Raw genomic sequence first — 26,966 nt, 5'->3', positions numbered from 1 at the left:
TTGATTTAAGGAAACTATTTAATAAAGACAGAATTAGAATGCTCCATAACCATCACTGCGTGCAGCTACTGCAAAGGCAGGGTAGGCTTCATATGTGGCGTATGTTGTCAAATCTTGTCCCATTGTCACCGCTTGTTTGAGGTGAGTGGCTGTGACTGTTGCAGCAGCGTTAGCAATGGTGTATCCTGCAGGGGAAAAGAGATAAGAGATGGAGATTAAAGGGAAGACGTTCAAAAGCTACCATTGCCTGACATTTTTTGATGGGAAGACTTCATTGTCAATGGCAATCATGTCGTTTGTCAATGGGAAGACTGGAACAATCTGATTAAATAAATCATTCCTGGCATGTTTTTCCTCCTCATTAAAGGTACAAACTTGACAACTGTGGCTGGAAAATTAATGCATTTTCTCACCTATTATTTGTTAAACACATTGCCTAAAAAAATCCCCTCTTTGTTGAATATTTTTCCTTAAGCTTCAAATATCTCTGAGATGAGACGCTGGTAACAGTGCTCTTTACATGGACTCCCACACAAGACAAAGGAGGGCAAGAAAATGAAGTACTGCATAGAAAATCTGGGCATATTTTGTTTCATAGAGAAGACATTTGTACAGCTGGGAGAAAACATGGGTGTGACATCCTTTATGGTCAAAATGCATGCAACTCAGGACAAACATGTTAGAGAGGAGGGGAATTCCCTCTATGCAATATTGGGAAAAATATTTAGCAGACTGGATTTTTTTTCCCCATCAGATTCTAATGGGATATGTGGTTTCAACACTTCAAAATTTTCCATGGGAAAATGTTAGCTTTGCTGATTTAAAATGAATTACTGGGAAAACAAACATCATTTGGGGCTGGTATGTCTGAAAGGAGAGTGTAGCATCTTGTCAAACACACCATAGTATGCTGTTGTTATGAAAGGATCAAGAATTAAGACGAAGCCCAAATGTGGTAAGAGTAGACAAGATGCCCATTGGCTCTACTGAACCTGTTGCTGCTTCCAAACTACATCTCCCAGGATTCAAACTCTCCAACCAACCAGCTGGCAGTGGGATTGGCTCAAGGTCAGTCAGATCCAAATCCCATTGGGGCAGGGCCTGGAGATATTTCAGGTTGGAAGTTAGGAGAAATGCCTTCTCAGAAAAAGTGGTTGGTCAGGCATTGGAATGGATTGCCTAGGGAGGTGGTGGAGTCACTGTCCCTGGAGGTGTTCAAGGGAAGGTTGGACGTGCCTGGGGACATGGTTTAGTGGGTGACACAGGTGGTAGGGGGATGGTTGGAACAGATGACCTTGGAGGTCTTTTTCCACTTTAATGATTCTGTGATTCTATTATTCTATGATACTGGGCATCACCAAGACTACGTTTCCTCAGGGAAGGTGTTAGCTTGGGAGAAAACATGAGAAATTCATGGGAACATGAATGTTGTGGTCGCTGAAAGTGTCTTTCTTGCATCAGCAAAGCGAGGTGCAAGATTTCAATTAGGAATTGAGAAATTTGTCACTTAAACCATGTTCAGCATCATCATAAGAGAAATAAGCTGCTACCTGAGCATGGCCTGGGCTGTGCTGGACTTCAGTGAGTGTGGACTGAGCACCGGTGTGTGCTGCTGGCAGAAATTTTAATGTATGTCTATTTGTTGCATTTCCAAGATAAATAAATAAGGGTGGATGAAAGAAAAAGGAGAGATTATAATTAAGCAGTAAGTGGAGACTGGATTCAATAAAGAGCCCATTTGGTTTCCACACTGCGGAAGCCTGCATAAACCCAGACAAATTGATTTTTCTGTGGCTTTTGCGGACTCCTGTGGCAGGAAGCCGGATCGATTTTTATTATTATTTTTTTTAATCCATCCTTAAGACACTCCAAACAATTCAGTAGTACTGACTAATGCATTCCTCATGTGCAGTTTGGCATAAGTTGCTCCCACTACATCAGAATCACCATAATGTACAGTAAATGTAATGCCTGCAAGCTGGATTCCAGCTCCTGGCTTATGTTTTCCATGATTTCCCAAGCTCTTTTGGTAGTTACAAGAGCTGTTGGGAATGAACTCAAGAACTGGAAACATTAGTCTTCCAGCAGGGGTGGGAGAGAGCTGGGATTGGATCCTGGCTGTCACATTCATATTATTCCTTTGGCAGATGAAATCCAAGGGGTTGGCTCAAGAGGAGGGATCCTTGCAGTAAGGAGGACCGAACCCATCCGGTGTGGCACTGGCCAGGGCGCAGCAGGAAGGGGACCCATTCCAGCTCTGGCTCTGGGGAGACCACATCTGGGTCTGGGTCCTACTGGGGGCTCCCAGTTGAAGGGAGGCATCCATGAACTGGAGCACAGTCAGGTCTATCCTCAGTGACCACGAACAGGTTAGTTCTGGACTAACCCATGAGGAAGCACGTTGGAAAAATAATACTGCAGGAGGCCTTTGCTGTACAGACCTTCACATACCTGGAAAAGCTGGCGCAGCAGGAGGCACCTCTGTTCCCTCGGTGGGAACCCCCAGTGTCTGCAAGGTGTATTCTGCTGCGTAGGTTTTGGCTTCATCAATAAAGGCGCTGAGCTTGGGAGGTGTGAAGGGATGTCTGTGAACACAGCAACATAATAGCTTTTTGTTTTGTTTTGTTTTCCTCTCTAGGCCTTTCCTGCAAAACCTTCTAATCTAGCCATAGTTGGCATGATCCCATACATCAAATAGAAACATCATTTTACTGTGCTGATGCATCAACAGTAATACTTTTAGCAGTCTAGTTTCTTTGCTGAGATTATCGGCCCTGGGTCACATTACAGTTACTACATGTTTTCAGAGCATGTTGTCCATTTTCAGTCCAAAAGAAAGCCTGCTTCAGTCTTTCTCATTAAAAAACACCACAAAAATATTTCAGATCAGAAGTGTTTAGGATCATATCTGGAGCCTAATTAGCAGCATGTTCCTACAAGCTGCTTTTCTTTTTCCTACATGAAATATTGTGTATTTTATTTTCTTACTAAAAAGCACCCCTTTGCCTACTTATTTCTGGCTTTCTGCAGTTTTTACACCACTGAACACAGAGTGCCAAGCACAGCAGACATCACTGTTGGTCTTTTTTTTTTTTTTATAATTTATTTATGGATGATTTTCTCTCTAATGTCTCAACAACCTGTAAATAGAGACCTGTGTTGTATTTTGAAGAGAGATGCTAGACAAAATCCACTTAAAAAAAATCCTAAAACCCAGAGAAACTTGAATAGTTACATACATGGTGGGGTTCTGGCTAGCGAGGGCGGGGATGGTGATTTTGTATAGGAAGAGCTGTCTTTGGTCTTGGCCAATTGCAGAGTGGAGCTGGTAAACAGGCTGTCCCCAGTTGTTTTTCTGGCAGATTTCTTCTAAGATCTAGGAGGGAAGAAGGGATTTGCTCAAGTTAATTGTTGCATGTAGCTTTCTTCCCCAGCTCCAGCCCCTGCATTGCTCTGCTTCCTACCCTCCAAAGAATTTTCAGAAGTGTAGTGGCAGCTTCCTCAAGCCTTCGTGAGAAAATAAATGGCAGACAGGGTAGTAAAGCTCACCTTGAAATATAAGATTCATCTAAATGTTATATACCTTAAAAGTGCATTTAATTCCTGAAGCTAATTATCACCTCATTAAATGGGATGTCTTTGTTTTGCTGATTAGCTGTTTTATTTCATTATCGGCATGGCCTTCTCTGAATTCTCCACAGAAACTCTACCTGTGCGCATCTTTTTAACCCCCTTAAAGCATTATGGTTCCATTCATCTTCACAGCTCTGGTGCCTCCCTCCCTTGGTGGGATACAGTACATAAAAAGTCCAGTCTTAAAAAAAAAAAAAAAAAAAAAAAAAAAAAAAGAGGAAGGATAAAGGAAAAGAGGCTGTTTCTCTGTCCAATTAATTATTCAAGCTTCAATAGGCAATTTCTGCTCCTAGTTTGAAAGAGAAATGCTGGACCACATTGCCCTTGGCCTTAGCACAGATTATTCCACAGTAATTGGGAATCACTGTCTGGAAATGCTCTTGTTTTTTCTTTTTCTTTCTTTTCTAAACCCAGGGGCTATCTGCTGTCCCAGATGGGTTTGATACAGTGTGTTGCTCCTGTGCATCCCCACCAGTAGTGCTTGGACCATTTATTTTTTCTAAATAACTCCATCAGGTTTGACGCTCAACTTAGAAATTGTTGGGGCTTGGGGTTTTTCCTATTGAGCAGCAGTTGCGGTCTCCCCAGGTATTTTTCAGTGCCATAACAATTTGCATTTCAGTGACACAGTAAGGCAATTTGGCATCCTGAAGCTGAATACAAGACAAAAATGTTCTGTTTGGAATGACCCCAACCGACTTACTGTAGGTGTGACATTGGTCTTGCCAGGTTGGAGCCCAGACCCCTGGGTACCCACAGTCTGAGGCTTTCTGCAGTCCACCTTAAAATTATTTTATTTCACTGCTGCCTTTCATTTGATAACTACAGATCTAAAGTTTACTACTCCGTAGTGCTCACACCCTAGTTCATCAGATTTCTTGACCATGGTGACACCTGTCCCCTGCTGTTCCAAAGGCTGCATAAGGACGGTGCTTTTGAGATGTAACATCACCATTTAAATACTTGATGAGCAACATCTATTCATGAAAACCAAGTATCCCAGCTAGGCAGCAGGAAGGAAGTTAGGAGGGTCCATCCTTCACAGGTGCTATTGCAGTGTGCAGTGGGCAGAAGAGGCTGACTGATTTGGCAAAGGTATTAACGAGACCTTCCTGAAGCAAGCCATGGCTGTGTAAGAAGCATTATTATGAGACAGCGGCAGTGAGGGAATTAGGCAACTCAGCTGAGGGGAAGATGTGCTCCAAAAATTATTGCTGCATGGCCTGCCACACATTGACCCTGCCATGGGGGTTCATCACAAAGATGTCAGGAGAGCAAAAACCCTGAACTGCACCTGCCCTAAGTCAGCCTGGACCACTTCACCCCTCTTGTGTGCTGGTAACATGGAGACAGAGAAACTTTGCAGGGGGAGAAAAAACACTCTGGGTTTCTGGGGAGAAAAGGATGCTTTGGGAGACATTTAGCAAATGGAATGCTGCGGCAATTTTTTTACTAGACAGAGGTGTGTTTCTGAAATCTGAGTGAAATTAACTTCTAACATTACTTTGGATGATTCAAGGGGAAAGGAGTTGCTGTAGGAGAATGACCTCTGAAACTCGAGGAATTTATTCTGCTCTGTCCCCAGCCAGCTGTCTGGATCCCAGTCCCGCATGCACAAGCACGTCAAAGCTTCCTTGTGCAACCAGAGCTGTTGCATTTGTCTGGGCTGTGCAGTCCATCAACTCCTCTTTTCCCATTCCATTTAGGTTGTACATCGGTGGTTCAGGATTTCGGTTCTCAGCATCACGCAAACCCTGATCTCCTGCCAGGACTGTGTCATATGTCAGCATCAGGGGAGACAGCACAAGCTGCCACACATGGGTCCACCCAGATAATGTGCTCCACATTGTTTTCCTTTTTTTACTGCATTGGAGCAATCACATCGAGGCAGCAAAGCTCTGTGCAATGCCATGACCCTTTTGCAACACAGACGATTCTTTTTTCCTTTTTTTTTTTTTTTTTTTTTTTTTTTTTTTCTGGCAAAGTTGCTGTTTTTCTATTTATGTGAAATAGTTCCTTGGGTGAAAATTTCTTAATTTCTTTACTCCTCAGTGCTTTTGTGGAGGGGTAGTCCTAGCTGGATTTCATCTTCCACTCATGGAAGTTTATGAAAATTCTCCCTTGAAGGAGAATGAGTGCTGTTCTCCAGCGAGGTGGACGGCACTGCAGGATGCAACTAACAAGTGTTTTCTTGTTTAAATGTATTCCAAGAGTTATGAATAGATGTAGCTATCAATCACCAGTTTAAATTCAAGCAAAGGCTGTTTTTCTGAAAGCATTTTGAGCAAAGGCAAACCCTGGCCAACACATTGACCATACTTCGCACACACCTACCTGAGGAGCAAGTTTGATCCCCTGGGGCTTTAGTGTGACGTGATTCATCGGTGTGAGCTCCATTCCTGGCAAGAGGTCGTAGAGTTTATCCTCTCCCCTCTTGTCTCCTTTGAGCTGGTATCCGCGCCCCAGGCCCGTGTACGCCAGATAGCCGCGACCTCCCAGTCCTCTAACTCCCGCAGCCCCTACAGGTACATTCATGTAAATTTCTAGGAATGTAAGAAGGCATTAAACTGAATCAAATCACCGGAAAAATTACCCTGATTGTCCCTGAAATGGAAAAGTTAGCCCCACTGACTGAGTTTGGGAAGGAGGTAGGCAGGAGCCCCCCATAGCCTGTTGCTGGGCTTGCACACTTGGCGGTGCAAAGTTATAGGGGTACCCCTGCTTCTGTCTGACCCAGTTTCCATCTCCTCTGCTCTGTGCTGACAGGTGAGGTGTAACTTTCCATTGAGCTCATAGACAAGCCAGTTTTGATTTTATAACACCTTTCTAACCAGATTTGTAGTCAGAAGTTGGAGAAGGGACAGCTGATGTCACTTGCCACCCACCAGCATAATAACAGTTTCATGAGGAACTGTTTATATGTTTATACAGCCCCTCCCTTATATGAACCAAAGTGAAATTTTCGGCCTCTATTACATTTTCATTTTTGTTCAAGGAGCCCAATGAGCACATGCATTTATTTTTCTGGTAGTCCCCAAACTTACTTCTGCAGGTACCAAATGCTATCTGCAATTATATTTAATCAGGGGGGGGGGGGGTACCTGAATGCAGGGATTTGATTCAGTACCAGCTGCAGACACCTGGGGTCAAAGGCAGAACCTCAGCAACCATCAGAAATACTCTCTATTTTCATAGGTTACTTATTATTAGATTATCATTAAACAAAAACAAAAACAAAAACAAAACAAACAAACAAACAAAAAAAAACCAACAAAAAACAACAACAACAACAACAAAAACAGACAAGTCCACCTCCCAAAGCACAAAATTAACGGCTTTCTTGGTTTCAGTTCTGGTTCCCCACTCGGCTTTAGCACAATGTGACCTCCCTGGGAAATGCTGTGCCTTTGGGTCAGAAGACATCAGAACTGGCAAAACTTTCCTTGTGGGTTTCAAAGGAAAGGGGAAAAACAGCACAGAGTTGTGCTGGTGGTTGTATGAGAGTTGGCTCTGGAGGGAGGTAGGGAGGGAACGAAAATGGTTTTATTTTGTTTTCCCTGCTGGGGCAAAACCAGGAGTATTCATGGTTTATTTACCCTGGAAGGAGGGTGATCTGGAAGCTGTCTAAAGCTTGCTCCAGGAAAATGGTTATTTTTTAGTACCCTGCTTAGCCTGCTGGAATATCACTGTGTCTTTGGGAAGGGCAGAGCCTAAAAACTGTTTTCTGTCCCTTCCTGAAAGGGACATCCTCAGCATGAGGATGCAGCCACCCAAGCACGGGAGGAATCATTTTGTTAGAGCAGAGAATTGGCATGACTGCAGTTACCTCGGACGGATGGGGGCCGGATGATGCTCCTGTTGCTGAGCCCCTTGGCAGCTGGAAAGTGGAGGTTGGGGATAGCAGCGTAGGCATGGGGTGCGTAGAAAACCGGGGCACCCAGGTAGGCGGTGGCAGGGTCGTACATGTGTCCAAAGGCGTAGGTGTACTCTCCCTGCAGCATCGTGCCTCTGCCACCTGTGCCTCGGGTATATCTGACGTAGCTGTCCTTGTCGACAGGCTTGGCTAACGTCACCTCTATGGGGGACCCATCCAGCACCTTCATACCGCAGGAAGAGTGCGGGAGAAGCACAAGTGTAAGGCAGTCTCCGAGATACATGGGTATTATCCTGTCTAAGAAGGCAGCTTCCCCGCATGGTTTACTAACAGACTGGGAAAACGGAGAAAACCACCCAAATCAGCCAAAATCTCCCTCCCACAGGTGGAAGGAGGCACTTGCTGGGTGAAGGTTCAACATGTAGAGAGCATCCAGAGCTGACACCAGCCAGCAGAGGCTAATTAACTGAATTAGCAGAGTTGTGAAGCCCTTGAAAAGGCCTCACTTCCCTGCAAAGCAGCACCTAAGTCAGCCTGATTATAGGTACTCCTATGGAGAACAGCAGTAGCACTAAAAATAGGAACGGGGTTAACACCTCTTTGGGAAAAGCTCTTACATTACAGCAGTGTGAATTACATTGCAGCGCAAGAAGAACTAAATACAGCAACCTCCTTGCAAATCTGCTTCTGAATTTGGAGCAGATGTTCTGGGTTGACCTTGTTTGTCCCTGTTTACTATTTACATGCTTCCCTTCCAGTGTTTTTGTTGGCAGACATGAAACACTTATGTGAGTGCAAGCCAAGGGAACCCATAACCCCTCATTTTCTGGTCCTCATTTCAGTATTGCTCCAACTTTTTTCAGAGAGGTGAACTACAGTCTGATCTGGGCAAACATTTATTATGAATGCAAAAGGAAAGAAGCCAAAAAGAACAGTTTGTGAACATCAGGGTTAAAAAAAAAAAAAAAAAAAAAAAAAGAAGAATTCAGGAACATAAAAGCAGCCTGAGAAGTGAAAAAAGGACTTGCACCCTCAGGGTGTCTTTGTAGCTAATAAGCCCGGCAGCTTTGTTTCAGCTGCATATAATATACTGCATGTAAGTCACAAAATAAACACTCAGAGCAGCTTTACCTTCCCATTCAAGGCTTTCATAGCTTCAACCGCATCTTCTCTTTTATTAAAGTGCACAAAGGCATAGTCTCTAATTTTCTTTACTCTTTCTACTGCACCTGTGGAAAACATTAGAATATTAGTTGGAAATAGGTATTAGCTAGAAAATATGTATCAGAATGAGCAATTGTGTTGGTTTGTGAGCCCTTCAAGAGCAAAAACTGGCCAAGGGTAGAGAGAAAGCCAATGGTGTCTTCTTACCTCTTAGGATGCATATACCATGAGAAACTAAAGAAAATGTCTGTGTTATTTCAAGCAAAACTAGAAATATTTGAAGGCAAGCACCTGTATGGTTCCCATTAAACTAGAGTGGTTTGCTCCTGTCCAAAATGCTCTGTCTGAGGTTGTCTTTGGTTTTGTGTTTCACTTCTGTGACAGATCTCCAGGAGCTGGATGGCTGAGCAGGACACTTGGTGTTCTCACACTCAGTGTTGTTCTCTTCTGTGTCTGTCCTCTACAGCCTTCCCGTTCCCTTGTCAGATGCTCTGCTGCTGGGAACTTTGCAGCACCCAAATATTCTGGCTCTGAAATAACCACACTGGCACCTGCTCCCTGCAGGCTCAAGCTTTAGGTATCTACCTTTTCTCCTCTAGTTGTTCGTGTTTGCCAGTCCTGTCAGTTATCAACCAGCCTAGCCAGTGAGGCTATAACACACCTAAAAGTATCCTTTGGAAATGTGGCTAATGGATGCAGGATGACTTTTCTGTTGGTTTCTTTCCTTTTAAAGCTGAACAGGTGTACAGGGAAATATCCAATTGCCGCAAAAACAAAAAACAACCAAACAACAACAACAACAACAACAAAAAACACTTACTTAAATAACTGCAGAAGGAAAAATATTTCTTTGGAGTTTAAGGGGTGGCATTAGGAGCTCCAGTGGGTTATAAATAGCATGTTTCAGCCTATAACCCAAGCAGCCTGCATGTCTTCAAACTGACACTGAAATGGCAAGTGGCTGTTTGTGTCCTTCTGGGATTGGAGGATGATTTTCTAAGCCAAAAATTAAGGTCATTATATGCTGTTGTCTCGGTTATGAGTTGAGGCTTTAATGAACTCTCTGTGTTTTGAAAATCCCCCTTCTGCCTCCTGAAAATTGCTCTGTGTTATTGATCCTCACTCAAGCCAAAACCTTGCTCTTTCCTATTTATGGGACTAGGTGGCGTGCTCCCACCCCAGCAGGACGAGCAGCTGCGTGACACCGCAAGGAGAATATCATCCCAGTTAGCACCTTTGGAGAGCGTGGCCTTCCTGCTGCCAGGGCAGAGCGCCTTGCTGTGGGAAGGTACAGACCTGCCCCTCCTTGCTGCTCTATTTCAGCATCACCCCACTTCAGCTGCGAAGTCTGGAGCCCATTTAACCAAATGAAAACTTTGCCAGGGCTCAGGATATTTGCCAAGATCTCTAGGGAGTGAGGGCAGGGCTTCTTGTTGATGAAGTGATGCATATTTCTACAGAAGCCATCCGGCACTGAATTTGGCACAGATTTAAAAGGGGTGATACTTGTGTTGTGTTACAACTTGGGATGCTTATGTAGCATTCCTGGTAGTGTCTGTGGAGCTTGTGGTGATGTGGTAATTGCTCTGTAATGGGGACCTCTGCCTCGTAATTCCTCTCATTTGGGTACTTTTTTATTGGATGGCTTGTTATTGTCAAAACAGCTTCTAAATTCTCCAGATCAAATGTGCAATTCAGACAAGTGATATTGAAATGTGACCCAACAAACATAGCAGATAACCAAAGTGGGAGGTGAATCATTTCAGCTCCTTGCTGAGTTGCTTGATTGTAATCTCACTATGACTTAAACTGCATTTATTTTCCTCAAAACTCAGGTTTTGCTTTTTCTGGGCATGTTTTTTTTGAAAGTATGGCACCACTTTAAAAAGGGCATTCTTGGTTTCATTCACAATAATTAAGGCTTTCCTTAAAAAAATTAAAAATAAAAATTCCAGCATGAGAAGCAAAATGAGAAACTGTTGAAAAGACAAACTAAAGAAGATTCAAGTCTTCTGTTGTACTAGAAAACTTTCCTTAGGAGCAGAGCAGATGACTGTTACTGAAGTGTCAAATGGATATAAATGTGTTTCTGGGGAGTGTAAGCAGTTCAGTGATCAGGAACAAAACTGAATAAATAAAGGAGGAAACAGTTAAGAGAGTGGGATGATACATATTTAGCTTGGGGTTAAAATGGGATTTCTAACAGCTTGATGGTTACTTAAAGTATTAGCTGGTAACATTAGAAGGACAGAAAAGACTTGTTAAGAGATCTCTTGAAGATCTTTGCATTGCAGCCTATTAAAAAAAAAAAGAATGCAGCAGAAATGAAAAGTTGGTGAAGGAAAAATGAAGCTCTGTAGTGTATTTTTAAAAATTAGTAGAAGGAAGTTAATAGGAACGATATGAATGGCAATTTCACATTGCCAAGCATAAGTTACTAATGCCTAATGGAATATGCGGCTTGGAGAGCTGCACAAATGGGTTATTTTTACTCTGTTGTTTTTGGGTGGAATTTTCTAAAACTGGAGCAGCTCAGAAGTAAAATCTCATTTGAAAGCCAGCAGGATTTTTATTCCCCACAAACATATTTGCTTTTTTAAAATCTCACCCTAAGACCATGCAATATATGCCATGAAAATACCATCATATCCCGCATAAAATGATAAGCACTGGTTATTCATAAATTTATGGAAGATCATTTTTGGTATGAAAAAGAAAGAATTCAGCATTTAGATAGCTTAGATAAAAAGCAGTTGAATTAAACCACCCTATTTCTGTTATCATCCCTTTCTGTAGATGAAGAAAGCAGAAATCACCCAGCTGTTTTAACAACTCTCTTTTTCAAGAAGAGTCAAATGACTCAAAGTTGTTTTTATGATATAGGCATCCTCATGCAGTATTTTGGATCTCTTCCAGTTGCCAATCACCTTAAAAAGGTTAGTAGTGTTAGCTGTAAATTAATCAGCCCGTAGCAGAATGACATGTTATGCATGTTGGATGGGAGCCTTCAGCATAATAGCAATTTTGCGGCATTACACATGAAGATTTCACCATGGAAAAACTGCTACTTTGTGTCTTCCTTTGGCATTCTATGAATGAAGAAATACTTCCATTTGCAGTAGCGGCACTTACTTAAGGGCTGTGTCAGTGGGATCCTACCTTGTTTGATGCTGTTGAACTCCTTTTCTATAGTCTCTTCGGTGGTCGAGAGCATGAGGTTCCTCACATAGAGGATTTTTACCGATGACATAGTGTCTTCATCCACCTCCACTTCTGGTTCTGCCCAGTCAACAGCAATAGGGTGTCCCCACAACTGGATCCTTCCTATAAAGGGATTGGCATCATCAGTGTCAGAGAGGCTTAGGTTCCTCTCACTTCTGTTCAGAGTTTATTTCATATGCAGTATGAACAATAGAATAGGCCAATTATACAAAGAGGGCCAAAATAAGCCTTTTGTGCTCAAAGTGCCTTTTGCACCACAAAAAAGCCTTTTGTGCTGCCTTTTAGTGAACTCATTTCCAAAAGCAGATGGTCATGCTTTCACAGGTTCCCACTAGCATCTTAGATGCCTGCAGAAATGTAGCATCCAGAATTTAAAAAGCAAATTTGTGGCACTATTCACTAACATCTGCATTCCCTGGAATGCTCTCTGAAGGGAAATATTGTAATGCGTATACTTCTCTTATAGAGATCCCTGTTGGCTGCAAATATTTAATTCCCTAGGAAATTGGAAAGGGATCCAGAAGTCCCAGGGGATGAAATGAAATAGTAAAAATCAGGATGTCTCCATGTGCAAGTATTTGAAGCATGGTCCACACAGGGTGAAGATGCAACAGAAGCAGTAGAAAGAAGGGAAACAAAAAGTAATGAGGCATAAAATAGGGTATGGATAAGAAGCATATGGCTTCTGTATAGAGTGGATCAAGCTGCCAAGGGGCAAAGAAAAAAAACAGCAAATAAAGAGGTAGTTAAAAGTTATGTTTTTTCCATGTGATCATGCTGAGCTCTGTAATCATTTGCATTGAGTTACTTAATCTATTAAGTAATTGATTAACCAATTCATGATACTTAATGTGTAACGAAAACTGATGGCCACAGCCTTGCCTCCGATCAGTGTGAATTGCTGTGATAAGTATTTCTTCCCAGTTCTTTCAGCACATCTTTCAGGAAGAAATCCTTCCCCCTTCTCTTCAAGAGTGGCTGGTATCTGGCCACTCACCAATATCCAGAGCCCTAAATTCCACGTGCTTGGTCTGTCACCCGTTTTTCTCTGGCAATTTTAATCAGCCTAGCAGACAGTGCTTTGGATACACAATAGGGACCATTTTCTGGCTTAGCAGCATGGTTAGTGCTGGGTATTTCCTCCAAAATAATGAAATAAAATGTCTGCCTCTTCTGCAAGTTTCCCTCAAAATAGTCCTGTCTGTGCTATTCTTATTACTTCTCTGATCTTTATGATATGATCTTTATGATTCTCCAAGGCCAGGTGTATGCTAAAACCTGGAAGATACCTATGTTGGTAGAAGGAAAATGAGACAAAACACTCTGAGAGGCATCCCGTCTTGCATCTCCACTTGGATAATCTAAGATAGGATAGGAGGTCCAAAATAGAGGAAAATTAGAGGGAAGGGGTAGAAGTTGGAGACCTGTTTTTCTGTAACAGGAGTTAAAAGATGAAAAACAAACAAACAAACAAACAACACTAAAATGTAAAGGGGCTGCTCCCTGCTAGGAAGTCCTGTGAATGAGCAAGGAATTGTGGAGCTGGGACTGCAGTTGATGTTCAGCTTCCAGCCCTGACCAGTCTGATGAACAGAAATAGCAGCTAATGGCAGCCAGCTAAAATGAAAGGCCATGCTCTATTTTCTAAGTTGCCATGTTCAGTTCAATAGTGGAAATAACAACCTGGCTGATTCATAGCAAGGAGCTAAGTTTGGTTTCTGCTCTACCAGCTTGCTAAAACCCAGTCTTCCTCCACCTCTCTATTTAACCAGGAGACAAGACAAAGCTTTCATAAAAAGCATCTTAATTTTGAGCTTTTCTGCCTCTTCTACAAAGCTTCCTCAAAGAGCAGTGAGGTTCAGAGTCAAGGAAGCAACTTGATAATGATATTCAATTTCACATTCATCCAATGCATCAGCTGGAGACACATTCATTCCTGGCTTGAAACCTTTTTCAAGTTCCTCCCGTATGCTTGGAACATCAGAAGACTCTCACTCCTGCTCAGGTCTCTGAAATTCCCAAATTCCTAACCTGTTTACCAAGATGTCCCTAAATTGGAAATCACTAGCACATTGCACAAGGCTGTTCAAGACTATGTTCTCATTCCCATCTGTCTCACTGTCTTTGCTCAGGATTTCAAGTGCTTTGCTCTCTCAAGGCTGCCATCAGTGGTGGTGCCTGTGCCTGCTCCTTCCATCCTTCTCAATACAGAAACCATGAGAAAGTTATGCTGAAGCACAGACTAACAGAAAGTGCTTCTATAATTAGGGAGCTGCTGAACTGATGCAGAAAATACAGAATAAAAAGAAAAATAATCTGCGTGAGATACCCCACAATAGCAGGCATACTCAGGTATATATTACCTCTTGCAATCAAACTAATTTCTGACAGTAAGAGAAAAGGTTTTAAAATGACAAGATTTTTCATGGGCTATCATGTAGAAAGAAAGAAAATTGGTGGGCATGATGTGTGAGGATCAAGTGTCAGAACAGAAGGTTTATTGGAGTCTTTCATCAGCAAGTGCTCTGGCTTTGACAAAGCAGTGCAGGAGCTGCTGCTGGGCATATGAAAGCATGAGAAAAACAGTGAAATCACTGCAAAGGCAATTAATGTTGTGTCTTTTTTGCATATCACCTATCAATCTTCTCTTTGCTTCACTATGTTCCCCAGCTCTAAATTACATAGACTTATTCTCTATATAATTTTTAAATTCTAATGAAATTCCTCATCTGAGGTTTTCTTCCCACATGGAAAATAATTTTCAGGAACATCCTCAGTACAATGTCAAGTCTGAATATGGTCATATTTCCCTAAGTGATGCTCCACAGGAGGTCATAAATGAGGCCATATTTTACATACAACTCAAGATAACCATGGGATAATATATATCCCACAACAGAGCTGAATGGATAAAACAGCTAGATCCATCTGGCTATATTTTAATAACTTCAAGCTCTTAAATGAAGCACCTGGCTAATGAGAATGGTGGTAAATCAGACTTTTCAGTGAATCACCCACCCCACACCCCAGAGTCAGGGCATGTCTGGCAGCATGATGGGCATAATGGGGTCCCTCTTTGCTTGAAGTGAATCGTTGGCAGCCAAAATGAGAAAAATCAGAAGTGTTCTTTCCCTTGGGTATATGTTTCCTCTGGAGACTTCTGTGCTGTTATGCATACACAGGCATCTGCTAAATTGAAGCTGCCCCTACCACCCTCACCATCTGTACTAACCTGGGAGCAATTTTCGCCTGGCCATGGCTGCTGCCCGGTGGCTTTCATATTCCACAAAAGCAAAACCCCGGTTTTTGGTTTTATCAGCTGCACTTGGGTAGACAATGACATCCACAACTCCATCCGTGACTTTCTTCATCTCTGCTAAAATTTCCTCTCGCTTTTTTGTTTTGGGGATCCCCCCTACGAACAGGCGGCAGTTGTCCACGCTGGCACAGACTCCCAGGAGACGCCCATTCCTGCAGAAAAATGATACTGTTGGTTTGTCAGGACCCAAGATCACTTCTCAGAGAAAGGGGAAAAAAATCCCCCTTCTTGTCCCAAAACACAAGGCCAAATGCAAGGTCTCCCCCTTCTGTGGCACGTGTCGTTTGGGATGTTCCAGTGGTCTCACTCAACACAAGGGGCTAGTTCCAAAGGCTGATAATCTGCTAAATTTGACATCAAAGTAAAGCAGCATATTTGAAACAAGGTACTTGAGATCAAGAGAAACCAAAGCCAAATTTTGCTTTTGACTCTTGAGAGTCTCTCTTTTGCTATTTCCAAAAACGATTGCTACCAGGCAACTGTGCTGAGCAGCTGGGACACCACTGTGATTCTTGCATTGCGGTCAGCATAAGCCAGGTTTCATTGTGTTCACCAGTGGCTTGCAGCTTCCCGATCACCAGAGAGCCTCACAGTTGAGGTCTGGAGAAAGAAAATCCCTTGTTATGGGGAGGCAACATTTCAGGCTTTATTGATGCCAATTGCTGTGCAGACCCCCAAAGGAAAAATGTCTTTACATTCACTTTACTCACACCTTTGTGGTCCAACTACCCCTTGCAGGTCTGGAGAAGTCATAAATTGCTTTAGAGGCATCTTTGGGACAAGACAAGTAGGCAGAGGAGGTGGAGGTAGCTGAAGTCTGATCTTTAAGATGCTCCAGCATCTGATATAAGTCATGTTTCCAAACCCTCCCCATGTGCCTTGTGACCTGCTCATCCCTAATGTTGCTAGTAAAGCAATTCACAATCAATATTTTTCTTTAAAATAATAAAAAAAAAAAATAAAAAAAGAAGAAAGAAAAAGAAATAACAAAAAGAAAGCCTTAAAATTTCCAGAACGGTTGATCTCAAAATGCTTTTTTAGCAATTGCATCTATTCATCCCATTTTGAACAGGAAAAAAAAAATTAAATGGGGTTGAAATCAAAACAAACCATATTGATGGACCCATATGTTGTTGATTTCTAGGTGTTTTGTTCCCAATTTTTAGTCACAAACATGAGGGATTTTTCTGTTCCTATTTATTAGGAAATGTCACTGTTTTGCCAATTAGTTTTCATCCCATTTCACCATTTTTGTAATTGTGTCTCCCAGAACATATCTGCAGTATAGCTCATGTGAGACACAGTGGATAGGAATACATCAACAAAAAGCAGCCCAGAAGGGAACATGAAATAAACAATGGTTAGACATCATTGGTTTCGATCAATGGTTTTGATCCAAAGCAAAATATTTTTTCCAATGTTCTCGTAGAATTTTTTATTTTTATTATAATTATTTTTCTTTAAGGAAGACATTTCCTGCAAAAGATTTTGTCTCTGAGTGCTATGTACTGCCTTTGTGCTAGAGCATAAAGCAACAAATGCACAGGCAGAAAAGAAATGACTGCCTACTGAAGTTTAGGTATCTAAAGAAGCTTCCTCTGGGCTGTAGGGAAAAATATGCTGTCCACAACAATCCAGATTAATACATTATATGATTTAAAGTTGATGTGAAGGTGTATGCCATTCTCACCTAATTTCATAATTATTGAGTTGCTTTATTGCATTCTTTGCCTCCTGTTTATTTGAGAAGGTCACAAAGGCGTAGCCCCTATTGTTGCCATTGAAGTCCATCATCATTCTCATTTCATAGATTTTGCCAATCTGCAAATAGAAAGCAAAGTTATTCGTAAAGAACTGTTTGCCAGGTGAGGTGTTTAAACAAGACTGGGTGCTTTCATGTCAGAACTCTTCAGATATCTTCATCTACAGGATAATCATCCAGAGCCTGTTCTGCTTTCACACAACTTTCTGACCCATAATAGAAGTCATAAACACAGGCAGCAAGTGCTTAGGTGACAAGGGAGGAGGGCAAAGTTAGCTCTTCAGCAAGGTGAGCAAGATTTTGGCCACTGACCTCAGCAGCCCCAGGGTTGTGGTTCTCACCTGCTTATGAGGTTTATGTTCCAGTTTTGAGGCTAATGCATCACACAGTAGAGAAATCAAAAAAAAAAAAAAAAAAAAAAAAAGACTAAAAAACAGGAGGGATGAGGTGCAGCAATGGAATTGCATGGCCATTGGTGTCGGAATGGTATCACTTGCTCAGGCTTGTACATGAGTGATTGGGTGGCTGTGCTCATTTCCTAGGTGGAGGACAGTGTGTTTTATATGACTGAAGTCTAATTTACGGAGGGAGGCATAGCTGGATGTTTCAGTACAACCTTCTACACTAAGCAGGGCCAGCTCCAGTGTTAGATCAGCCCTGGTCATGGTGAGGAAACACCACAGAAGGAGCTGGAGGGGCTGCCACCAAACAAAGGGTAATCTAGTCCAAATCACCTCCAGTTCAACACGGAAATGTAGAGCTGATCTTCTGTAATCTCTGCAAAATATCTACCTCTCATAAAGTCTTACTTTTTCACACAGTGGTATAAGTTCATCTTCAAAGAGGTCCCGTGGCAGTTTCCCAATGAAGATCTCGCAGCCTCTCTCTGGCGGAGGGCCATCCCAACCCGGGGGTGGGCCACCGTATTTCCTTTGCCCATTTTCCTGCCATGGAGGAAAATAAAACGATGATGTAGTGGATAAAATCAGTCCCTTTGTGAGGAATGACACTTTGGGCACACCCTGTTAGTGCAGTGCCAGAGGCAAACACCCTCCTTTCTTGTAAAGAGCATCTCTTTGCAGGCTCAAGGGAGAGGGGGCAGTGTGCGCTGGCTGCCCCACTGCTATATTGGTACCGAAAGGCTTTAGCATCCGAGCTAGTATGCTGGTGATGTACTGCAGAAGGCTCTGGTTTACAGCTGGTTGAGTTCTGCTGAGGAACATGCATCAGCACGTTGAAGGGGAGGCCATTTCCACAGCTCAGCTGTCCAAGATTCAGACAGTCTTGGAAAACGTAGGGGAAAGATGACGCCCATCCCTCTACCACTTTCTTTCTTTCTTTCTCTTTCTTTCTTTCTTTCTTTCTTTCTTTCTTTCTTTCTTTCTTTCTTTCTTTCTTTCTTTCTTTCTTTCTTTCTTTCTCTCTCTCTCTCTCTCTCTCTTTCTCTCTTTCTCTCTTTCTCTCTTTCTCTCTTTCTCTCTTTCTCTCTCTCTTTCTCTCTTTCTCTCTTTCTTTCTTTCTTTCTTTCTTTCTTTCTTTCTTTCTTTCTTTCTTTCTTTCTTTCTTTCTTTCTTTCTTTCTTTCTTTCTTTCTTTCTTTCTTTCTTTCTCCTCCCTTCTTCCACCTTCTCTCTTTTGCTCCTTTCCTCTCCCTCTCCCTCTCCCTCTCCCTCTCCCTCTCCCTCTCCCTCTCCCTCTCCCTCTCCCTCTCCCTCTTCTTCTCCTTCTCCCTCTTCAGCTCTCCTTGTCCTGCAGTGATGCCCTGTGCCTGGAGGGGCTGGGACTCTGGTCATTTTTCTGTTTTTGCCTCCTGACATTTCTGTAGCCATTTCTCCCTCTGGGATTATTCTAGGCAATGGCTGATTTACAAAGAAGGCCTGAAGGACCTAAGCCTGCAGCAAACAGGGATCCTGGTAGGAATATAAGAGTATAGCACAAGCAATTTCAGTTTTCCTAAGCCTATAACCAGCCCTGAATTATCCATGCCCAATCCCGTTTTGAAAATGTTTTCAGCATAATGATGAAGCTGTTTGAATTTATGAATGCATTTTCACAGCAGATCTAATGAGAAGATCATGATGTTTCAGGCTGCTTTTCTGCCCCCAGTTTGGTTGAACTGAGCACATCTCTAGCATGGGATTTTTTATCTCTTGAGCCATTTGTTAGAGTGATGATTGTATGTTGTGTTGCTGTGGTCATCTGTGATCTTCACTGGCATGTCAGCTGGAAGAAGGCCTTGGTGACCTGCAGAAATGCTACTTTCATCAATAATGGTCTGCAAAAAGCCAGCAGATTTTTACCTTCCTACTTTAAGCCAAGTGAGAGACAATCAGATTTTTTTCTCATTTTGTCAACATATGTGGGAGTGTCTCCTAGTGTGCTAGGAGACATGGCAAAAAATAAAATCTACTCTCAGTCTGCAGTGGCTTCATTTGTGCCCTGAAGGCTGAATCTCAATTAACTTATCTTGGCAATGTCTCTGTGGGGAAGGAGAGCTTCATTGTCCCCTTTGAGAAGATATGTGAGCCTGGCAGCTGTTGAAGAAGAAGGTGATGGTTAGGTTGGAAAAAAAAAAAAAAAAAGCCCAAAGAGATGTGGAAAAGAAAATAATGAGGGAAAAATAATAATAATAGTAAGAGAAAATGGTAAGGTTGAAGGAAAGGGAAAAATTAGGAATAAGAAGATTCTGGGTGGGCAGCAAAGCAGGAATCTGTGGTTTAGGAATGAACTATTGCCAGATGTGACAGTATGAAAAACTAAAGATCAGGGTAAAGAAAGTCACAGCAAATAAAACACACAAAGAAGCTATTTATCTTCTCCTGGGTCAAGTACATCAGGAAGGCTCCTCAAGTGCAACAAACCCAATGTTGTTCTGGTCCTGGGGCACACACAACATTAAGGACCATAGGAAAATGCTTTTTCCCAGGAGTCCCCTTTTTGCTTTGGTCTGTTGTGCCCTCTAGTGCTACGCAAAGCAAGCCAAAGTTCACAGCAACCACCTGCCTGAAATTCAGTTTTCAGTTACTTTTTCCAGGATGCAAGGTAAGCCATATTTCTAGCAAACACTTTTGAAAAATTCATTTGTTTTGGTCATGCTAACTAGGGAAGACTTCCTGAGATATTTTTGAAGGACTTGTCTGTTCCCCACCTGCACTAACCTACCCTGCCCTTGGGCCTTGGAGACCAGACTGAGAGCAAACCTGTGGCTTTTGGTCAGGTAAGACACTTGCACTTTTTTTTGCACTCAAAGATCTTTAAAAAGAGTAAATCTGGTGGTCACTTATGGGACTTTCTATGGACAAATCTGTGCTCAAGCTCTTCTGAAACCTTGTTTAGTGGGTTTTCTTTGCTACAACAGCACTGCAGCCATGGCTTTCAGACAGCTATCCCAACTATTCCTGGAATATATCTGTGCTCAGGTTTTATTTCACCCTTCTCATATTGACAGGGGGAATACTCTGCCACCTCATAAAAGACAGCCCCTACTACATGAAGTTTTGTGCAGGATGCAAACTGAAGAGCAGCAGAGAGGGAGGAACAAACAACCAGCACTTGCCACGTGCAGATTTGCTGCACAAGCTCCTGGTGCAGCACTGCTTCAAGATGAAACCAGACACCGTGTGCAGAAGGACGTGACTGTGAGTTCCTACCTGGATCAAATTATATCCTGTTCGCTGAATTAATGCACGGAGGGCGGCTTCTTTCTGTGTGCCGGTCAATCCATCCCCGGATTTGTGATTTGATTCCATTGTGAGTGATTATCAGCAAAAAATCAGGTTAATTAGGGGTGCTCACTGCAATCAAATTTAAGATAAATTAAATAAATTAATACAGCTAGGAGGAGAAAGTCCACCCTCCTGAGAAAACTAACAGGATCATTCTTCCTAAATGAGTCATTCATTCTTCCTAAATCAGTTGTTTTGAGATAAAATAAATAAATAAATGATACCACAGACAAAAAAAAAAGCAAAAATATCCCCCTTTTCCCTGTTGAATGACAGCAAACCCACGATCAGATCTTGTCCAGTGCTCCAGCAACATGCAGGGGATATTGCAGCATACCTGTGCAGGTGTGTTAGGAGGGAATCGCATGCAAGGTGCCTAATCTACCTTAAAGTAGGAGGCAACTTGTCCTTCGTGGCATGGCATCCCGTTGATACTGGGAAGGCAATCTGGCACTCTGCCCAGCACTCTGTAAGAGGCGTGAGACATAGCTCCATATGTGGCCTGTTTTTAAAACTCAGGAACATGGGAGAACTTCAGATCTGTATCTAGGTTCAGGGCTGCGACAACCTTGGGTTCAGATGTTTTGATTCAGTGCTGTAGTTTTAGGTTGTATTTAATTAAATATTATAATATTTTTTTAAGTTTACTTTTTGGGTTGAAAACACCATAAAGCTGAAATCTGAATCTGAATTGGGCCACACATGCTGGCAAAGGACTATTTTTAAGACAGACTCCTCCCTGCCTATAATTTCAGCCTGCCCATTATTTACCAAATGGGGAGCTTCAAGCCTATGCAAACATCATATGCATGGGCACGTGTAGAAATGGGTGTGCAAATGCAACGCTGAGCTTGAGGACTCACAATGTCATCACGGATGCTGTCATAGCAGGAGATTGCCAGTGAAGTCTTCTGAAGGGAAGACTTAAGCAGATAATTAAATTTAAATAGGTGGATTATCTTCAGTGCCAAAAATGGGGCGTGAGCCCATGTTTTTGCAGGGTCTGAGCCTTGTGTCACTTGGGCTCTGCCACACTGAGCTCTGCAGGCTTGGAAATAGAGACATTTGTGTAACAGCAGATTTTGGAGCTATTTATTGTGCAGGCTTGTGGGATGTTTTGGATGTCTTTTTGTTGTGTTCCCAGGCTCTCCTGTGTTTCAATTGCTGCCGATGTGTGGGGGCTGGGAGATGGACTGAGCCATGCAATAGCTCTCTCCCATCTCTAATTGCAAAATGAATGTTTTCCACAGCAACTGGAGTCTGATTATTGTTTTGGTTTATATTTTATAGAATCAAGTCTATATTTAAGCATTTGTGTGTGTGTGTGTGTGTGTGTATCCTTCAGATCAGAGGGATTTCTTTAATGCCTGGAAAGCATGGAGTGAACTCAGGCTTTGCAGGGGAGGCGTGGAGGTTGGTGGGTACCCAATGCATGACCCAATCACGCCTTCGCCCCTGCCGAGGGCAGCAGCAAAGCCCCATTGATGCTCATGGTTTCTCCTGCAGAGCTGGGTTTTGGCATGGCACAGGGCAAAGTTTCCAGGCTGCTTAAGAAAGTAAAAAAAAGGTCTGACAGTGCATATTGTATGCACTTGTTCCATGATCGGTGGTCACTCAAAGCAAACAGTTAAAATCCACATTGGTTCTGCAGCCTCCCTTGCACAGGCAGAGGCATGCTCTATATGCCTTATGGAGGAAAGTGCTGGTGTATTGCTAATTTAGCCCCTTGTATTTCGCTGTGTCCTGATTTCACCAAGGGCTTGAGTGATCAAACTGCAGTACTGGGATCAGTGCGAATTTGCACCAAGTTTCACTGGTTGGGATTTCATCATGTGTAAGAGCCGCAGTAGGCCATGCAAAGGTGTGAACCACACCAGCGCTGAGAGGCTACATCTCATCCCCACCTCAAGGGCCACGCAAAAGGCTTTGTCCCTCTCCGTGGGACACATCAGTGCTGCAGAGGCAGGTGCAAGGGCTGCAGCAAACTGCTCAGTAACACTGAGGGTGGCAGGCTGCTGGCGCTGCGGCCACACAGGGAGCTGCCTGCACATCTCCATTCCTTGCCGGGATGTGAAGCAGCTGGACTGCAGCCAGCCAAGCCTGGCGGGTTTCCATAGCAGCTGAGGTTCCCAGTCCCATCCCCAGCGGCGACCTAGATAGACAGCAGTGCAAGAGCATTTCCCCCTCCCTCCCCCCCGTCTCCTGACAAGCTGGCTGACTGCTTCAAACGTATTTGCATGGGGTGCCTTAGATGCCATACATCTCCATGCCTCTCATCTGAAGAGGAGTACCCCACACACATCCCAAACCCAGGCATAGCTTCCAGTAATGTTTCCATCCAGGCAGCAGCTTCTTTCTGAGCAGATAAAGCGAGCCATGGGGAGGGCGGAAGGACGGGAATAGCACATCTCTCAGCTGATGCATTTACAGCAGAAGCAATATCCCTCTTGGGCTTCCGCCTGAGTTGATAAGGCCAGACAAACTCTTCTCATAAGGCATCCTGCAAATTTTAGCCTCTTTTAGACCAGCATGTCTAGACAGTTGCTTATTCCAGCAGAGAGGATAAGTTAAGCAATCCTGATTTAAGGTTCGGGACCATGGCTGGACAGCACTGTGCCTGCAGGGCTTGTGCACCACCTGCATCCTGTTGTGATAGTGCTGCTCTTAGAAATGAGGGCCCTCCCACTAATTAGTGCTCCAAATTCATTCATAGCTAATGTATCAGCCTTGTTAGAGAGCTTTCCTCCATCGGGTGGATTTCCCTGGGATGGAGACAGAAATGATACCTCTTTTCGTTAAGAGGAAGAAATCCCTACAAAACAACTCCCAATACCCTAGCACAGTTAAGCAGCCTTTCCAGCCCCCAGTTTTCCAAGTACCTCCACTCTCCCTACTTCTCTTCCTCCTCCTGAGAACACCTAAAAATCTTTTTGCAGGGGGTACTTTCCCACCTCCACCACCCAAGAGTCTGTTCCCATTTCCAGCACACAGACCCCAAACCATGGTGTCACATTTAATTTCCTAAACCTGTGGGATTTCAGCCCTTTCCCTTATTCCAGGTGTCAGCGCCAGTAAGTGCAAAGGAGGAGAGCTGCTGTCATGGGACCAGGGAAACATGATTACTTTCTTTCTTTCTTTGTTCCCAGGGTGATCAATCAATTAGCAAATCTTCCCTGACAGGAGGAAAACTCCCATTTCAATGGCTGCTCTCAGGAATTGTGAATGCCTACAGCAAATTAAGGCAGTATTTTTAATATTATTTAACCAAAGAAAAAAAAAAAGTTAATGGAAGTAATTGTTATGGAATTCAATCATTTTCAGGGGATTGACCCACAGATTTCTTGCTGCTAATAATGGCTATTATGTTAAATGGTATTACAAGGTGGGGGGGGGAGGGAGGGGAGGTTGCGTTTTATTCAACAGGTGTATCTCCTATTTCTTGCTCATTTCTGGCCAAATTGTTAACAATACTGCCTTGTTATCATGGGCACAGAATCCAGAACCCCGGGTCAATAGGAAGAGAAGACAATAATTTAAAATCAGTATTGTTTCATTTGATTTTTCCCTCTCTGCAGCAAAAGCTATCGTTCATTTTAGGTTTCTCTTAAAACTCTAAAACGCCAAGACAATGAAAGGCACTTTTGACATAGCAAACCCCGTACCGATGAGAAATAAGCTTGTTACAGCACCGCTTAACCTCCCCATGACCACTTCTGTGCACCATTTTCTTGTCGTTTTCTGAAGCATGCAGACCTTGCCAGCCTGCCCACTGGTCCCAGGGCTTGCCCCAAAGCAGAAGCAAGGTCAAATCCTGCTCTTCCCAACTGCTTTTGTGCCTGGAGCCTGCCAGCTTACAGCCCTTCGGAGAAACCTGGTTACCGTTTCCATGAATGAGATAACAAACCCCTGTTTATCCTGTGTGGATCAATGCACCTTCTTGTTTGAATGTATCAAGCCATGCAGGCACATCCAGTGCAGACTGTTCTGCCCCCATGCAGCCACAACATGCAAAGAGTTACAGCTCCCATATATATCCATATAACATGACGTATTCTTTGTATTCTTCCTAAAATCAGGCTCTTTACGTTTCTTGAGCTGCTGTGAGACACACCAGCTCTTAGCCTGGGTGAGACACACTGCAGGACAGAGTCCAATTGAGCAATGAGGGTGTAATCCCTTAACTTTCCAGAGAGGAGTTTTTTTCCAGGTTGTCCCACAGAAAGTGGTTACTTTTAGGTATTTAAAAGCAAATGGTATAGCTTCCCTAGGTACAATGTGCCTTGGAGGTATGGAAAAGTGCTGCCTGCATGCAGCATTTGCAGCACGTGAGCCTTGAGAAAATACTTCACTTTTAATATTTCACTTTTCTTAGAAAGTGGCTGCTCTCCTGGAAACAGCTGCATTACCAAATGCATGCAGCCCTAGAAACTCCTTCCAAGGATGAGAGACACCTGATGCTGAACCCAGCCTCCTTCCTCACCCTGTTTTATTTGCAACATCATGATGTGTCAGATGCTTTGAAGCCAACCTTGTACTCACTCCTGCCTAAGCCTCCTGTTTCGCTGAGGGAATATAGCTTAAGGGAAGCATTAAAGGACTGGGCAGGAAACTATTAGGAAACAGATTAGGGAAATTTGAGATTTTTAGGAGCAGTAATTGCATTTGAAACAGAGACTGACCTTTTGCAAAGAAAAAAATGTAGGAATATAAAGTCAGCTAGGCCAAGTGAAGCGGTCCCTAATGATTAGCCCTGGAAAGTTGCACTTTAACAAATCAAGACTGAATTATCGCAGGGAAAATCCCTCCTCCCCCCAGCCTTGTCTGTCTTCAGTTTTCAGCAACCGTGGGTGATCAGCATGGGGAAAGTGCTTAAAAAAACTCCCTGCTGCCACTGCCCAGGCAGGGATGATGCCGAATGCCCTTGTCTGCTCACCTTGCTTATCAAAATGTCAAGGCGAGTCTTGCGGGGCCAAGCCATGGGGTGCTTGGGGCACCCCCCAGTTCCACCCCAGCATTTCTGGGCAGTGCCTGAGGCATGCATCTGATGGTGGGTCCTCGGCAGGGGAAGGCGTGTGGCTGAGCCTCCCCTTCCCCATGCCAGCTGTGCAGAGCTGACCAAAAGCCCCACTTCATGGGGGGCCATCTGAGCCCCCCACACCCCAGGCCTCATGGTGGAACGAGCCCGAGGGCGGCAGCATACCTGAGCGATTTGGGAGATCACTGCACGGGAAGAGGTCTCCTTGATTATGGGGAGTTTGCGACGTGTCACTCCAGTTATTCCCCAATCGTCATATCAAACTCCAAAGGTTCAGCGGCCCCGGGCTGGTTTACAGTCCCTGCAGGTTAAACGTTAACCCGCCCTATCTCCTGGCTCCCTGCAGGCCTTTGACCAGATAGCTGGGTCACCGCTGCTCAGACAGCACCTACGCAGGCTGATATTTGCAAATAAATACACAGGGCCCGAGTCAGACCGCAGCTCAGAGGCAGGTGTGGAGGACAGCCCACTGCTACCATTTATTCGCTCCATGCTCTCCCAGCCAATCCGTCTCCATTGCTGTTGCTCCCAGCAGAAATCCTGGGAGAAGGGACACAGCCCTGACTGCCACGGGTGTTTTTGGCTTCTTGGAGGCAGTCCAATTGGCCTCACCATTGGCCTACACATAGAGACCCTGCAAACTGCAAATGGCATGGAGACTGTGGCCTCTTCTGCCAACCAGGAGACTCTGAGGCTCTCCGAAATGGGTACTTTCCAGGCGTCCAGATATTGCAGTCCCCAAACATTTGTCTCTGCTAAAACCCTTCTAGACCCTAACAGTAATGAAATGGGCACCGTGGAGTGCCTTTTTCTACGGACACTGAACTACACTTGAAATGGGCTCAGGCTGAATTCCGGGGCGTTTTAAATGAAGCGTTTACAACCAGGTGCTGCTGACACTTGGAAAAGTGCTGTGTTGCTGTTTGTCCAGCTTTAAAAGCATTAGGTCTTTCCACATGGTGAGGAGACAGCAGTGCCCTGCTCAACTCAATGGCATGCGTAACTTAACTGCTCTGTCATTGAGGCACTGGTGTGGTGACCCATTTCATGACCCCAAAATGAGGTTCCTCCCAAGCCAAGGCCTGCCCTCTGTTACCCACCTTTTTGCTGAATTCAGGGGTTCAAATGTAGATTTTGGAGCTTATTTTTAGAAGGAAAACAAACAAACAAACAACACCCAATCAGTTGTGACCACTACTACTAAGTACAGAATCCAGAGAGGGTTTAAGGGCT

At 43.6% G+C, this 26,966-nt stretch overlaps 1 protein-coding gene and 1 long non-coding RNA gene across 4 annotated transcripts; one reads left to right on the top strand and one right to left on the bottom strand.

Moving 5' to 3' along the window:
• Positions 1–26,517, bottom strand: A1CF (APOBEC1 complementation factor). 3 transcript variants are annotated; one of them, XM_084525474.1, is made up of 12 exons: positions 25,899–26,517; positions 20,624–20,767; positions 17,784–17,918; positions 16,903–17,033; positions 15,126–15,364; positions 11,831–11,995; positions 8,639–8,736; positions 7,460–7,730; positions 5,968–6,176; positions 3,240–3,376; positions 2,452–2,585; positions 1–185 (listed from the first exon to the last, which is right to left on the bottom strand). In XM_084525474.1, the coding sequence occupies exons 2-12, from the start codon at positions 20,720–20,722 to the stop codon at positions 34–36; spliced, it is 1,770 nt and encodes a 589-aa protein (XP_084381600.1). In that variant the 5' UTR covers positions 20,723–20,767; positions 25,899–26,517; the 3' UTR covers positions 1–33. The 3 variants fall into 3 exon arrangements, with proteins under 3 accessions (XP_084381600.1, XP_084381602.1, XP_084381601.1); XM_084525476.1 differs by having other exon boundaries at positions 5,968–6,152; XM_084525475.1 differs by lacking the exon at positions 25,899–26,517 and adding an exon at positions 21,036–21,155.
• Positions 19,961–21,776, top strand: LOC311439587. Its single transcript, XR_014694844.1, has 2 exons — positions 19,961–20,190; positions 20,422–21,776. It is a non-coding gene; the product is annotated as an uncharacterized lncRNA (long non-coding RNA).
• Positions 26,518–26,966: the final 449 nt, after the last annotated feature.

This window comes from Aythya ferina (assembly GCF_964211825.1).
Source record: "Aythya ferina genome assembly, chromosome: 7".
Classification (NCBI taxonomy): domain Eukaryota; kingdom Metazoa; phylum Chordata; class Aves; order Anseriformes; family Anatidae; genus Aythya; species Aythya ferina.
Note: the sequence above shows the minus strand (reverse complement) of the source record. Positions and strands in the feature narration are given on the sequence as shown.